This window comes from Pezoporus flaviventris, unplaced genomic scaffold (assembly GCF_033815535.1).
Source record: "Pezoporus flaviventris isolate CSIRO_AGI_PZ_B2104156 unplaced genomic scaffold, CSIRO_AGI_Pfla_v1 ptg000008l, whole genome shotgun sequence".
Classification (NCBI taxonomy): domain Eukaryota; kingdom Metazoa; phylum Chordata; class Aves; order Psittaciformes; family Psittacidae; genus Pezoporus; species Pezoporus flaviventris.
The window spans coordinates 2,078,947-2,094,850 of record NW_026892556.1 but is presented as its reverse complement, the minus strand read 5'-3'; the positions used below and the strand labels follow the sequence as shown (position 1 = coordinate 2,094,850).

Below are 15,904 nucleotides of genomic sequence, written 5' to 3'. Positions count from 1 at the left end.
AAGAGCTGTTCAGAACACAAAAGAAACAGTCTCAAGTCTGTGTGGCTCAGATGTCCTCACAGAGGTAATCTCCACCAGTGTAGAGCTCCACTTTGGAGGAGTGTGAGTGGTGCCTGGAGCTGTGTGGGATGTCTCTGTGGGGCACAGGCCACTGCAGAGGACCTTTTGTGTTTGAGGGTGAGTGGATGCGTGTGTGTGAGAAATTCCACTAACACAGGAGCATGCAGGTTCCCCTGGAGTTGTGGGGTGATGGATACAAGGGTACCAGATGTGGCCTGGATTTAGCATTTTCTGAGCCTTTCTGTCCTTCAGGAAGGTGTTTTTCTGTGCTGATTTTGCTGCTTGTGACTTGGTTCACCTCAACCACCTTTCCATTGGGCCCGATAACTTCAGAAACTGCTTTGTGGCAGAAGTGAGTAAAAGAATCTACCAAAGGCTTTGAAATCAGAAGCTGATTTGGAAGTGTGATTGTGTGCAGCACCTTGCTGCTGCCATCCTCTCTGGGTGGGTGTCAGCAGTTAACCTCTCTGCTGTTTTCTCTTCACGCCTAGTGTTTTCTCTTGTTGTGTTCCAGGATAAGCAATGTGTTCCATGTTCATGCTGGCTTTTAGGTGCACTGGTTTTGCTGTTACTCTCTTGTACATGCATCAGACAGGCTGCAATTTAGGTGAAACTAATTAGATGTTGTAATGAAGCGAGAGCAGTGTGATGATTCTGTGACTGCATAGGCCACTGCACCACGGTCTATACATCCCACCTGATTGTGTTGTACAGATGTGTGCTTTTGTTGCTTCATTGATGGTCTGCTTTCCAGAGTGTCCCATGCTGCATGTAGCTGATGTGTTTCACAGTGGACATGCTGCATCTTCAGGCCTTGTACTGCTGGGGTGGTGGTTAATGCGCTTCAAAGGGAGGACAATGTGAGTAGCTGGCAAGAGAGGGCAGTTGCCCTGAGACTCCTCGATGCCAGAAATGTCTTCCTCTCGTTGCCCCAGCATTTAGCATATTCACAGTAACATTGTTAAAGGAAGGGGGAGAGTTTCTGCTGCTGTAGATCTGGTAAGACACTGGGTTCCCAGGATGGGACATGTTCTGTTAATACGCTGGAGCCTCTGAGAACAGCGTGTCCTCCCTCTGCAAAATCCACCTTTCACATCCCCCTTCAGTTATCAGTCAGAGAGCAAAGGTGCACTTCTTGGGGTCCTTCTGTGTTAAAGGGTTGGCTGTTTGTGGCTTTTGGGGATTTTCTTGGTTCTGTACAGTTTCTGGATGGGTGCAGAAGCTTAAACATACCGAATGGGTCGAATTGCCAACATCGGTCGCTCTGGTCACCAAGCAGCGACCCAGGGAAGCAGACTTGGTGTACAGTTGAAGGTTGTAGAAGTTGTTTTTCGTGCTTGTAGATGGTAGAGGGATGGAAAATCAGCACTGTTTAAATGCTGGTACTGAATTATATAGAACAAAAGTACGAATTGGGCACTTGTATAATGCTGACTGTGTCCAGAAAGACTAGCTCACAGAACCTCATACTGGTATCTAAAATGCACTTTAGGTTATTTTGTCTTTAACCCAATTGCTGCAATTTCTTTTGTATATATACTTTCACAAAGTTTATTTTTGCTCTGAGTAAAAGTTAACAGGGGTGTGCAAAGAAGAGCACTTAACTTGGTGCAATACTTGTAGCTAAAGATCATTGTCCCATGTGGTCTGTCTGTCTGTGTCTAACTGAGTTATGTGTAGTAATGGGCTCGGTGATGTACTTGTCTGTACCCAAACTAAATTATGCATCATTAGCAAATGTCCAATCTATGCAAATACTCCACTGAGAGCACTGTGCTGTAGCAGGCCTTTTCTCTCATGCTTTCTGGTGGGCTGCTTGTCACTTCTGTTGGGCACAGCCGAGCTCCTTGGTGTACACCCTCCTTCCCATGTCCTCTGCTCCCTTCTGCCACGTGAGGGTGAGCAGAAGTGACAAGCTGTTCTGAAATGGGCATGTTGCACCTTTAAAGTCTTCGGGATCATTTTGATGTCGTGTTATCTGCCTTACTTCATGGAGGATGGTGCTTCTGCAGCCATCCAAGGTATTGTTTTTGCAACTGCAGCAACGTTGTTAAACTGTTTACAGTACTCTTCCTGCACCGGTTGGGAATAAGGCTTGGAGAAGGAACTAAGACTGGCCTGTTGGCTGTGGAACTGCTGGGGGAGATCAGTTAAAGTGTAGTTGCCCTTGGAGTTGATGGGTGATGCAAAGCTGTTCCTGGTTTGGGGGGAGCATGGCTGGCAACTTGAAACAAGAGGCAGCCAGGTCTGTGATGTTGAGCAGCCAGGGTCATGGTGTCACCAGTGGCTGGCTGCAGGGCCTCGGGCAAGTCATGTAACTGCCCTCTGCCTCAGCCTCTTCCTTGTGCAGTGAGGACAGTGCCACTTGTCTCTGTGAAATGCTTTGAGTACACAGTCCTTGGCATTAGTGACCTGAGCTAGCTGGGCAGAGTCAGTCTGGATTGTAAGGCAAAAAAGAGAAGCAAAGCATGTGTTTAATAAACCCTGCAGATTTCCAATGGCATAGGTTTTAATTGTACACTGTTTTTTCTGTGACGTGTTTTGGAACCAACGTCAAGGTTTTTATAAGCGTTACCTGGAGTTGATACTCATGGACAGGGCTGAACTTTTAACTTTCTTGCGTCTCGTCTTGGTGTATTTCCTCTGTTCTAAAAGTCGGGTTCTGTGTCTGCACTGAGAAATGCAAATGAAACTGGATATTTATGTAGTCGTGTACATAGTCGAAGTGTGTGTGTTCTTGGAACTAGTTTAAAAATCCCACACCATGCTTTTGGTGGTGTGCAAGCTGGCCAAAATTTGGTTCATTATGCAGTGTACACTTTCTCAAACTAAATGCAGTTTCTACTTTTTTCTTAAAAACAGGAGATTTTTTTCATATGATCTTTTTTCAGCAAAATCCAGGGTCTGTTTTTTGCAGTACCGTAGTTACAGTAGCTGGTGTTTCTTGCTGTGTAGCTTTGTGTCCTTCCACTTGCTTACTGAACCGGAGCGATCGGTCTGGCCCTTGCTGTGGAGTTGTAGTTGCAGTTGGGTTTCACACAGAGCAGTGTGGTGGGAAGGGATGAGCAAACCTCGAGCCTGGTTCGTTACCCAAGTCATAGTCGGCATTGGCATCATTAGGAAGCGCAGGAATTGTAGGAGAACCACAGGTTGTCTCCTGACTGCTTCTGGTTTGACACGCTTGGGGAGCTGGGCAGTGGGCTTGGAGATGGCAAAATAAAAGAACCCCAGTTTTCCAAGAGTGTGTGTATGGGTATTAAAGGATTTTATTTAACTATGAAACATGGGGAGAAAAAAAAATGTGCTTACATTGAGCAATGTGAAGATGTTAGTTACAGGTACAGTACTTCCAAAGGAAGAGCATCTCCAAAACCCCCAAACAAAGAGTAAATATGAATTTGTATTTTTTGAAGAATGTAAAATGTGAAATAATGGTGTTTGCTTAATTGCTCATTTTGTATGAAGTTAATATTGTACTTTGAAATATCTGCAAAGAAGTGGAAATTAACTTTTTTTGGAATTGAAAGCAATATTAATACTAATGGAATCCTAATTAAATGCTTATTTAAACATTGTGTTATAATAGTCTTTCCTAAGAGTATTTATGAGTTCCTGGGGAGATGCATGAGGATCCTTCCCCTGCCCCCTTAGGAACTGGTCAGGATGTGAAGGTATTTCCTCCCCACCTGCAATGCCCTTCGTGGACTCCATACCCTCAGGAGTTGGAGCAGAAGTTGTTAATCTTAAAATTACTCTTCATTTATGTGGAGGGGAGAGCCTTGCTTGGTCCCCTTCAAGCAAACACCCAAGTACGTGCCATGAGCTGGCAGGAGCCAGCCGACACTGTAGGGGCAGGGAGAAAGGCAACTCTTCCTTTGGTTAACATGAGAGATTCAGCATTCCAGCTCTGACAGTTTTAGGTACCAAGTGCTCCCCACCGAGGAGGAGCTTTGGGGGAAGATAGCGTCAATAAGGAAAACAGACGGAGTTGGCCCTCTGTAGCTTGTGCATGCCTCGGATGATGCATCTCTGACTTTGGGATTGTAGGGAGTGTCAGGACTCTGCCCACAACACAGAGCGTTTGTTCCTCTCCAGCCTCCCCAACAGTGAAGTGGATCATTCCCAAGCGCCGACCCTGTGAACAGTCAAGGGAAGAGTCGATGCTTGGACAAACCGGTGCCATCTGTTCAAGGCCACAGTTCTTCCAGTAAGCGGCAGCCCTGGGTGGATGCACGAGCTCCAGACCGAGCCCATCCCGCTTCGCTTTGAAGGGTGAGTTCAGGGAGATAAGGCTCCAAGGCCGCAGCTGGGGGAAGCGCCTGCCGCGGCTCCTCGCTATCGCTCCGGCTCTCCCGGCACCAGGGAAGGGGCAGGCGGGCGGGCTCCTCCAGCCGGGCCCGGGCCCTGCGCTTGGCTCGGCAGCGATCGGAGCAGGGCAGGGGGAGCGTCCCCCGGGCCGAGGGGTGCCCGGAGCGCGGCCAGGAGCGCGCCCATCTCCGCCGTGAGCTCCTCGCAGGCGGCGATCCGGGCCCGCAGCCGCCGCTGCCGGGTCTCCAGCAGGCCCCGCAGCTGCACCTGCGGCAGACACAGCGGTCACCGGCGGTGCCCGGGGCCGCCCTTCGCTCCCACCCCGGCCCCCGCCGCGCTCCCTCACCGCCTCCTCCGGCCGCCCGTCCCGCGTCGCCATGGGAACAGCCCGCCCCGGTACGTCCCCGGATGTGCGTCAGCGCGCTCCCCGGTGCGAGCCGGAAGCGGGCCGTGCATGCGGCGGGCGGCGCGGATCGCGCTGGCGCTGGCCGGGGACGGAGCGGCGGGGCCGGGCCTGGGCCTGGGCTTTGCCCGCAGCGCTCGCGTCCTCCTGCCGGCCGGCGGCGAGGCACAGCCCCAGCAGCGAGGTACGGCCCGGGGGAGGCGGCGGGGACCGGGTGGGGTGGGCCGGGCACCGCTGATCCCCCCCCCCCCCCGTTGGTGTCTCGCAGGCTGGACGGAGGCGGTGTCGGCCGCCGCCGGTGCGCTGCGGGCGGGCGGGCTGGTGGCGGTGCCGACGGACACGGTGTACGGCGTGGCGTGCCTGGCGCAGGACTCCGGCGCTGTGCGGAGCATCTACAGCCTGAAGGGGCGGAACGGGAGGAAGCCGCTCGCCATCTGCCTCGGGGACGTGGAGCGGCTCTACAGGTGGGTGAGCAGCTCCGTTGGGCTCCGGAGCCCATGCGAGCCCGAGGCCACGGGGAAGGGCTGCTTCGCCCCCGGGGTGAAGCCGCATCCTCCCGCTGTGCAGGTACTGCCGTGTCAATGTGCCGGACGAGCTGCTGCGGGACCTGCTGCCTGGACCTGTGACCCTGGTCTTGCAGCGTTCGGAAGAGCTAAATAAAGACTTGAATCCCTTCACATCGGTAGGTCCTGGCGGCAGGAGGTGGAGCTGTTTTCCGGGGACGGTGTTTTGTGCTTCTGCTGCAGTAGTTTTTACTCTTACCTGTCTGTTCCCTCTACTTATCAGCGACGGGTGTTTTCCCAAAGCTGGTCCCTGCGCTGTTGTGCTCCCTGTGATTTACTGACCACGGCATAACGCAGTGTTAGAAGCTGATTTACATCTTGTATCATTGCTGGTTCAGTGCTTGTTGATGTGTCATTCTCCGGAGCATCAGCTTTAAGTCAAGAGGGCGTTAGGCAGCACAAGATTAAAACTGATTCCTGTGTGTAAAACCATGTTCTCTTCTTCCTCGTAGCTGGTTGGTGTTCGTATTCCAAACCACCCCTTTATCAGGGAGTTGGCACGAGCTTGCTCTGGACCACTGGCTCTAACAAGTGCTAACATCAGCTCGCAGGCCAGCACGCTGACGGTGTCGGTAAGGTTGGTTTTGTCACTTAAGGGGTGTTCCTGTGGTATTTTGTCAGAGCCCCGGGCTCCCACAGTTGGAAACCAGCTTGTGCCAAGCTTGTGACCCTGGTGGTGGTACAGCACCAGGCAGGTGCCCTGTCCTTGCCCCCACTCCTGACAGACTTCTGGCTTGCTTTGTGCACCCTTAGACAGCGGTGCAGGTAAGAAGGCTTCAACCAGAGGATCCTCATGGCTTCCCTACACATCTGAGATAAATCTGTTCTCAGAAAACAAACTGGGATGTGTTCATGACAAAGGTGTGAGCTGACCAGAGGGGGCAAGGGGAGAGACCATTTTCCCTCAACACCAGAACGTGCAGCAGTGAAAACACCCCCTGGCCTGTTTGCCACGTCTCTTTTATCTTCCTCCCAGGAATTCCAAGACCTGTGGCCTCAGTTGTCCTTAATCATCGATGGAGGCCCAATTGGGGACGTTCAGAGCCCGGAGTGTCGCTTGGGGTCAACTGTGGTTGATTTATCTGTGTCAGGGAAGTTCAGCATCATTCGGCCTGGCTGGTGAGCTTGTTGTGCTGCATGTATCTGAGCTGCTGCTTCACTTGAAATGAAATGAAGCTTTCAGCTTAGAGTGGGTCTGGTTTGCTTTTTTTCCCATAGCAGATGAATCTTCACGTTAACACTGCTTAGGTTAATGACCAGCCCACTCAGCAATCCTAAAAGAGCGCTCCAAATTCCCAGCATAGGACAACCCTTTCTAGAAGCTTCCAGTGAAACACTAATTTCTGGAGTTCATGTTCTCCCCGATTCAAAATGCAGTTCTGCATCTGGCTGATTGCATCCCCCCACCACAAAATGCAGCCTAACCCTTAAAAAACCCTGTTTTCTGATGGTTCTCTTTTACCCCGCAGTGCACTGACACCTACGGTTGAAATCCTGACACAGAAGTATGGATTGGTACCAGAATCATCTTAAGACTTCAGACTTGGAGGAGCTGGTGAGGCTGGGCACCGTGTGCCTGTGCATTCAGGAAATGGGCATTCATGGCCTTGTTTAATAAGGTCGATGGGTTCTGTCAGGGTTAATAAAGTAAAGATAGAAAACTGGAGCAGGAGTTGGTGGGTATCTGTTAATTAGTATCAGAATCCCAGCCTGGTTTGGGTTGAAGAGACCTTAAAGCTCCTCCAGCTCCAGCCCCTGCCACAGGCAGGGACACCTTCCACTAGAGCAGCTTGCTCCAAGCCCCTGTGTCCAACCTGCCCTTGAACACTGCCAGGGATGGGGCAGCCACAGCTTCTCTGGGCACCCTGTGCCAGCGCCTCAGCACCCTCACAGGGAAGAGCTTGTGCCTAAGAGCTCAGCTCAGTCTCCCCTCTGGCAGGTTAAAGCCATTCCCCTTGGCCTGTCCCTGCAGGCCCTTTTCCAAAGCCCCTCTCTGTATTTCTTGTAGGCCTCTTGTAGATGTTGGAAGACTTTTACAGGTTCTCTAGAGCCTTCTCTTCTCCAGGCTGAGCAAGCCCAGCTCTCAGCCTTTCTCCATAGCAGAAGTGCTCCAGCCCTTGGATCATCTTCATACATCTGCTGTAGTCTGAGAAACCAACCCAGACATGAGTGCCGACCTCCTCGTGCTGCTGTATCATTCCCAAATACCTGTCTGTTTTGTTAACATGGTTAGACCTTTGAAATACAACTATTTGCACATTAGACTGTTCTCAGGATGAGGGTGTGTGTGTGACCCACCCTCCCCTTAACCACTTATTCCATGTCTTGGTTTATTGTCTCTGCACTGAAAGAAAAGCAAAGATGGAGAAGATGGTTTTGAGCTTTTACAGTGTTAGAGCCCTGGTGTTCTCTGGCTGTTTCTTTCTGTTCTAAATGTAATCAAAACCTGCTACTGAGATAAAGCTATAAATGCTTTTGAAAACTAAAGTATTCCAATGATCCTTGTCTAGGCAAGGGCTCAGAAGGACCTGGCTTCCTCCTAATACCAAGAGTGAAACAAGCTCTTGGTGTGCTGGTCTTCGTTTTTTAGATGTGGCTTCTCTCTCTTGACTTTGTTCTGGAAACAGTGCTAAGCTGGGGAGTAAATAGGGAACGGATGGAAGTGTCTCCTGGTATTTATCCTTCATTGAAAAGTAAAGTAAATGGAGCTATTGTTAATTTGAAACAACTCGGATGATTTTCTTATAAATGCTGATTTTTGGACATTGTTGTCCATCACTTCCAAGTGCTCAGTGAGAACAGTAACTGTTCTGTGAAGATGATCTCTGGTCTGACCCTGAGAGCAGCCTGCAGAGCTTTCATAGTACTTCCCACTGGCTCTGCTCCGAGTGTTGTGGCTGGTCAGAGGCAAATGTAGCCTGGGCTGACCCTGGGGATGAACATCAGGTTGTTGGAGGCACAGAAAGTCTTCATTTGCTTTCCAGTGCTGGTGGCATGAGCCAAAAGAGAAACCATTGGATGCAGAGTACATGTACGTACCATTGTATCCCATGGAGCGGACATCATGCTTGTGTCCCTCCACCGCCAGCAGGGCTATGAAAGTGGTGTTGCAGAGAGAGTGGGAGTCTTGATGGCCCGGGATTCAGGTGGTGTCTCCAGGAACCACCTGCAGGGAAGGAGGTGGTGGGGCTCAATGGCACTCCTTTTTGATGGGTGGTTTTAAATGGCTCTGTTGAGCCCATCATCCCACAAGCAGCTGCTGTCATTTTCTTTTCAAATAGCTTCCTTTGGGCTACTTGCAGAGGCCAGGCTGCTGAGGGTGGGTGCTCCAGGGAGGTGGGAGTTGCTTTGTCTTTCCCTATCTAGTGTCAAGGACAAGGACACTGCCCAGCCATCCACAGCCCAGTGAATTTGCTGTCGCTGTTCTGCCTCTAGAAGCTGTCTCTGGGAATTTATGAGTGGGCAAATGAAGGAGCTTGAAGGCAGGGTGGGACCATCCAAATAGCAACCATTTGGAAGCAGTGAGTGTGAGGGGAGAGGTGCAACAGCCAGGTCTAACCGGGTCAGCTGGTTGCATGGCTCAGGCTGGGTCTTCATGCTTGCAGTGTGACGTGTGCTCAGCAGCATGGCAAGGATCAGTTTTTACTGGAGTCCCATCCCTGAGCCCACCTGACTCACCTGCCCCGTTGTGCAGAAGGCCCCAGGAGTTCCAAATACCACTGCACCAGGACCCCTTCTCACTACTGCATCGCTGGAGATGATGCTCATCCTGAACAACTGCATCCCCTGATGCCTCCATCCATACAGGCTTGTTCTGGGAGCTGAGCAGGACCCAGCCTTTTGCTTCCAGGGTGGCCCAGCCACGGGAGCCGTGTCTGCCACCACTAGAGCGAGCTCCGGCCACTGCAGGGAGCCTTGGAGCCAGCACTGCACCGGCTCTATGGCTCCTTAAAGGCATTAATAAGTGAGTGCTGGCCTGGGGCTGCGCTAACATGGTCTTGCTGTGGTGCAGAAGGTGGTTTGTGTGCTGAGCTGCCTGCTGCAGGCAGGGGGACAGGACCTGGTGCCACTCCTGCCTGTGCCTGGCCCTGGCAAAGCCCACACGGGGCTGATTTTCCCCAGTGCCATGCAGTGGTTATGGATCTATTGCTCGTGTCTCAGTCGCTGCTAATGGACTGTAATGCACGTGGGGCTGACCCCCAGAATGATGTCTTCACAGAAATTGCCTGTCTCTGGAGCTTCTGCTGTAACAGGCCAGAAGCACCAGGCTGGGTGAGTTACTGTCATCTGCAAAGCGTGTGCGTGAGGGGTCTCTGGGTGCTTTCCCTTCTCTGAGCCCTTGCTCTTGCCATGTAACCTGCAGCATAGAGGTGTGACTTGATGGGGATGGGGGGGTTCCAGCCTGGAGCCCGGCAGGCAGACTGGGTGCTCTGCTCTCCCCAGCCTGATGCTGAAGGTGAGCCAGAACCAGCTGCCCTGATGCCTGGCTTCCCCCACACCTGGGCACAGATGTAAAGGCTGCTTGGGGACTCACAGAAACTTCTCATCATAGTGAGCAATTTCCCTGCCGATTCTGCTCCCTCTCTGGATCTGCATGGCGAGCCTCCCTCCATCCTGTTCCTCAGCTCATCAGCTATTCATTGATCTTCACCAGGCTCCTCCAGGCCTCATTCATCACTCTCACGCCTGCCATCCACTTTCCAAATGTTTCCTATTTTTCCAGTGATGTATTTCCCTGCTCAGACAAGCTAATCTGGCCCCATCAATAACCAGGGTGCAGCGTGCTCCTCACCTCTGCACTGCCACAGGCACAGGGACGCTGGGTCAGGGGCCTCCCAGGAGCTGCTGCCCCTGGCTGCTGGGGCTCATATGCAGCAGCTCATCCTTTCCATGGGGATTTGGAAGGTGAAAGTGATGCCCTCACAGCCAGGACATGTCTCTGCTTCTGGCTCATCCCATGCTGCTGGTGCTCAGCATCCCTGCGAGCGGCAGCTTTATTTGTGCCACCGGCACCAAGAGGATGAGCCACACTCAGGAGTGGGTGAAGCAGCTGCTGGCCTTGTTCCCATGCAGGAAATGCAGGCACTGTAAATCCCTTTATTTCCTCTGGCTTCTGGGTGGCTGCAGGTCACTGTAGCTGCCAGCGTGATGTACTCGGCACCAGCCAAAATGACCAGCCTTTCCATCAGCATTTGGGCACTGTCAGCGCCTCCGGAACACATCAGCATGGAGCAAACCCAGGCTTTGTTGCTCCTTCAGGTTCCTGGTGCTTTCCAAAGCTGCCATCCTGCGTGACTTTGTGCCAGGAGCTGTGCGCGCAGCGTGCGAGGGATGCGGCATCGGGAGCAGCAGCCGTGGTGAGTGCCTGGGATGCTGCAGGCTGTGTCTGCTGAGATGTGGCGTGTAAATACAGCCCTGGACATGCTGAAGGGACAAACAGATCCTGCTGGAGTGGAGAGCTGGAAACACTTCCATCAGCCAGTTCATGGATGAGGGTGACCCTTGTGGAAATCATATTGGCATGAGCGCTCCGAGCAGGAACCACTTGGCTTGCATTCTAATTAGTGCTTGCTCTCCACATAAAAATGCATCTTTAGAACCTCATTAACGGAGCCAGTTCAAACTGATCGAGATGATTCCAACGAGCAGGACCAGACCAGGCTGTGTCGGCATCAGGAGTGAAGCTGCTGAGTGTCCGACCCTTCCCATCCCTGTGGAAGCCACTGGGGCAAAGTGCTGCCAGGGTTTGTGTTGCATTGGGAAGCCTTGGGTGAGTGATGGGGTCTGCTTCTCACTGTGATCTTATCGATGGATGGCTCTTGAGTGCTTCCCTTCGTCCACAGCGCCACTCCTGCTGCAGCTGGTGCCTAAAAGCTTGTGGCTTTCCATACCCATGTGTACTTTGTGCAACTGTTCCATGGCAGAGGTGGTTGTGCTGAGAGCATTTCATAGCTGCAGCAATGAGTGTAACAGGAGAGGTCTGTGGAGCAGCACATGGGAAGGGGCATCCATGAGAGGACCAGTGCTTGGCTGGGGCTTTTCTGCCTCTCCAACACGTCTCTGAGCCAGGGCTTTGTTGTCTCAAGAGGAATCTGCTCTAAAATGCTCCTTGGAGTTTACCTCTGGAGATTATAGGGGCCTACTGCAAAACCCAGCTTCCTTTTACACGCTGTGCATGCAAATCCTCTTCTAGTGTCCTCCAGCTCTGGAGCTGGCGGGATGCCTGGCACCCTTCCACAGGATGCTGGTTTAAGGAATTAGCCTGCAGAAGCAGAGACAGAAGGGACCTTGAGGCCATCTGGAGCACCCGCTTCCCACACAGCATCTCCCGAGTCACTCCAGACACATTTGTCAGATCCGCTCTCAGCTCCCTTATGTGGAGGAGATTCCACCTGGATGCTGCTCATCTTCATCCCGTTTTCCAGTGCCTTAAAGGACGTTTACCGGGAGTGGGATTTTTGAGGGGACCTCGCTCTTATCCCCTCCCTTTACCAAAGAGGCTGTGATTTAGCCTTTCTGGGATTGATACCTTGGATATGGCTGCAGGGTGAATCCCTAGGGAGAGAGCTTTGGGCAGCACAGGTCGAGGTAGGGATGTGCCATGGGGTGTGAGAGGCTGGGTGCTGGAGCGATGAGCAGCTCGTGCTTGCAGGGAGGATGGCTCCAGAGATCAAGGGGTTTTCACTGCGGGGTTGTTAAATTAACAACTCATTTAATTACATTCTGATTGAATTGGATCCTTTTTTTTTCCTCTTCAACATCACCAGCAAACGGTTCTGGGCACAATGAATGGTGCCCACTGCTGCTCATTCATTGCTGCTGCTCAGGGGCTGAGGTTCCGCTTGCAGCCTGAGCCGTGGGCCGGGTCCAGGAGCTCGTGCTGCCCATGCTGTGCCATGAGCTGCCCCAGGGGCCAGCCTGCAGCTCCCCACGGATCCAGGGGGTCTCTGGGGTAGGGAAAGCCCTGGATCAGCCCCCTCCATGCAATGAAGCTGTTAATTGTTACTCAGCAGCCAGCTCTCCCCTGTGCCTGTGATGATGCTCTCCATTAACTCTGCCCACCAAGCAGCTGGGAAGTGGGCTGGCTGCAGCTCCCTCAAGTGCAATTACTTGGTTACTCCGTGATGCAGGCTGTCATTAGGCACAGCTTGTTGTGATAAGGGTGGCTGGCGAAGGGGGAACTCCTGAGCCTGTGGGAGCCACAGGGTCTCATAGCCTGAGTGCCCCAGGCCTGTGATGGCCCAATTCGTGCCCTTCCTTCATGGGGCAGCTGCCCCACACAGAGCACGCTGGCCCATGGAGAGGGAATGGGATGGGTCCCTCTCTGCACTGCATCTCCCCACCTCATCCAAGACCTGGGCATCTCGTGGAGCCCTTCAAGGGAGGCAAACTTGTGGTGGCCAATGGGTGCCTGGGGGTGACTCTGCATGAGAAGCGAGAGCATGGAACAGCTTCACCCTGCTTCTTGTTGGGGATGAACCCCAAAGCAGGCCTTGCTTCTGCAGGAGCTGTCATTGCTGGGGGCTGAGCTGCTGAGAAACCCATTGAGTTAACCTCAGGTTAGCCAGGAGAATGGGAGTCTCTTCTTGGAAACGATACCATCGAAACCATTGCACCTGAAACGATCCCCACTGGAAGCGCAGCTGGAGACAGTCCTTCATTCACCGTGCTCCCATACTGATGCTGCAGCGTGACTTCGATGAGCCTTGTCCAGCTGCAGTTCTGGGCAGGGAGCCCTGGGACGGGCAGGCTGGTTCCTGGTGGTTCCTGCATAGGTGACCAGCAGAAGATGCTTTCCAGGCTGTTCTTGGTGTACAGTCGCATCCTTTAAATACCCTTCAGACGCTGAGAAGCTTCCTGAGGTGTGGAGACAGCACTTCCCTGCCTCCAGGTGTCTGCAGGCACAAGAAGAGGGGAGTCTCCAGGGATTTGGGGGTTTAATCATGAAAGAGCATCTTTAAAAACTGCAGCGTGAGCACAACCATTGGTTTAATGATTCCGAGCAGCTCTGGCTGGAATCCCGTGCCTGTTCCAAGCCTGTGCTGGTGGTGGTGGGGGCACAGCACCTTGCTGGGGATGCAAGTGGTGGAATGGGGACCGTGGTGGAACAGGGACCACTGGTGCCTGTCTGGCCCTGGGAGCCAGAGGGGCTCTGCAGTGCCTGGGTGGGGGAGGCTGGTTTGGGTTGAAGGGACCTTAAAGCTCCTCCAGCTCCAGCCCCTGCCACGGGCAGGGACCCCTTCCACTGGAGCAGCTTGCTCCAAGCCCCTGTGTCCAACCTGGCCTTGAACACTGCCAGGGATGGGGCAGCCACAGCTTCTCTGGGCACCCTGTGCCAGCGCCTCAGCACCCTCACAGGGAAGAACTTCTGCCTAAGAGCTCATCTCAGTCTCCCTCTTGCTCAGCATCCAGCACCTTCCTGAGAGGCAGCAATGCTGAGGTGAGCGTTGGGTGCAGAGCCCACGTCTGGCACCGACCCTTCTGTGCTTAACGCTACTGCGAGCAACCTCTTGGAAATGCTTCCAATTAGGCGAGCACATCTCTTTGTAATCTGGATCCCTGTTGTGCTGTCAGAATCAATTCAAATTTAATTTGCAGGAGGTGTATATTGGGCAGCTTTTTTACTTAGCACAAAACGGAGAGGAAGATAACATTGATGGAAAAAATAATGCGAGTTCATATCCTCCTTACCTTAAGGAAGGAAAAGAGATGCCAGACAAACTTGGCCAAATTTACATTTTAATGGGAAATGTTATGACTGCCTGCTCCAGGAGACACAAATTGCTTTCCGGATGGGACCCGGGCTTTATACCCGAGAGCAGGGAATTAAATCGAGCAGCCTTTGATGAGATGAAAGGGATCTCTAGAAACGCAGGCGCTGCCACCAGCCAGACGTGGGGATGCTGCCTGTCCCTGTCCCCATCACCCTGAGGGGCACGGGCAGGATGGGCTGGCGGGAGGGAGGCTGCTGGACACAACCTGTGCGTTTCAAACCCTGCTTGGGCAGACCCCCTTTAAGTGGGTGATGGCAATGGAAGGGCTGGCTAAGAGCAGGCTGTCCTTGCTCCCTTGGCAGCGAGGAGCCTCCAGCAGCATTGACTGCACTTGCACAAGTGCCACTTCAGCCTTTCCCGCTGGCAGCTGCAGCCGGAGCCCTCCATGGGGTTTTGCTACCCTCCGGTCTCATTGTTCCTCATCGGAGCATCCCAAGCTCCACGGGGCCATCCGGATGCCTCAGTCCTGCTCACAGGTCGCTGATGTGCTCTCACCCACCCCTTGCACCTGCAGCACAACAGCAGTGAGCTTTCCTTAATCCCTCTGTGTCCTCGGAGCATCCCACTGCTGCTGGGGTGTCCCCGCTGTCCCCCAGCCTGGTCTCGGCTCCACTCCGTGTGTGTGGTTGCCCCATCCTGCAGGATTTGGGGGGTTTTCCAGCCTCTGAGCTTGGTTTTCAGGTAATTTCCCTGTGCTCGAGGGTTGGGTTCCTGCACGCATTGGATGTTTTTATATTGGCAGCACAACAGGCAACCAGCTTTATTGGCATCAGATATTCTTGTTAGCAGTGACCAAGGTGTCTCAGCACTTGAACTGACAGTTCATCATTCAAGTGGCTCAGCTCACCACCTATTTATTTACTTCCAGAAGTTGCTGGTGATTATTTGTCCTGCTTCTAAAGCTGCAGCTGCCAATGGGGACTGGCTGCGAGTAGTGCTTGGCTGTGCCCTTGACCCTTCCCTTGCTGTGCTGGGCTCTCATAGCCCTGGAGGGGCAGAATCGGAGGCCAGCCCTGGGATGGAGGGATGCAGGCACAGGAGTAGCTGCAGGCTGGGATCTTGCATCCACAAAGCAGACGGTGCTTTTCCAGTTGTCAGAGCAGTTGTGGAGTGTAAGCTCAGTGTTGGATGGCAAAGGCATCACTGAGACAAGGAGACAGCGCGCTTATAGGGGATGCTTCCAACCCAATCAAACGAGCAAAACCAGCGCTGCTAGAGGCTCAACCAGAGCAGATGCTCTGGCACCCATGAGGCTGCTTCCCTGGGTGAAGCAGTGTCACTGCCTGCAATCCAAAGCAGTGATAAATCATAGGTGACCTTCAGTGATGTATTACTGCCTTGTGCAAAACACTGCTGTTTCTGTTGGCCTGCTCCCGGGCATCTGCCTGGGATCACAGTAATTCCAATCTTTAGCATCATAATGGGTTTGTCATGGCTTAGATAATGATAAAAGGCTGGGGATGGAGGGGACGAGCAGATACTGGAGGCAGAGCAGTGCCTGCACCAAGCGGCAGCTCCCACCGGTGTTTCCTGATGTGGGAAGTGGGATCCAGGCTGCCGGCTCTGCAGAGCCAAACGGGATCGCTGCGAGGGGATGGAGAGAGGTTGGTTGTGCTGCTTTCAGGCTGGCAGGCTCTGCTCCAGGCTGCACGCTGCTCGCAGCAGTGACTGGTGCTGGTAGTGCTGAGCGATGGGAGCGGCGCTGCAGCAGATGTTCTGGTAACGACATGGAGCAGCCCGGGGCGGATGAGCGCTGGGGGATTGGATTTCACAGCAGTGTGCCCCGATGCGGAGCC

General features: G+C 53.1%; 1 protein-coding gene across 4 annotated transcripts; it reads left to right on the top strand.

The window, feature by feature from the left end:
- Window positions 1-4,810: 4,810 nt before the first annotated feature.
- YRDC (yrdC N6-threonylcarbamoyltransferase domain containing) lies at window positions 4,811-8,052 on the top strand. 4 transcript variants are annotated; one of them, XM_061449887.1, is made up of 6 exons: window positions 4,811-5,235; window positions 5,339-5,453; window positions 5,787-5,906; window positions 6,311-6,453; window positions 6,804-6,889; window positions 7,438-8,052. In XM_061449887.1, the coding sequence occupies exons 1-5, from the start codon at window positions 4,823-4,825 to the stop codon at window positions 6,865-6,867; spliced, it is 855 nt and encodes a 284-aa protein (XP_061305871.1). In that variant the 5' UTR covers window positions 4,811-4,822; the 3' UTR covers window positions 6,868-6,889; window positions 7,438-8,052. The 4 variants fall into 4 exon arrangements, with proteins under 4 accessions (XP_061305871.1, XP_061305870.1, XP_061305869.1 ...); XM_061449886.1 differs by having other exon boundaries at window positions 7,435-8,052; XM_061449885.1 differs by having other exon boundaries at window positions 7,400-8,052.
- Window positions 8,053-15,904: the final 7,852 nt, after the last annotated feature.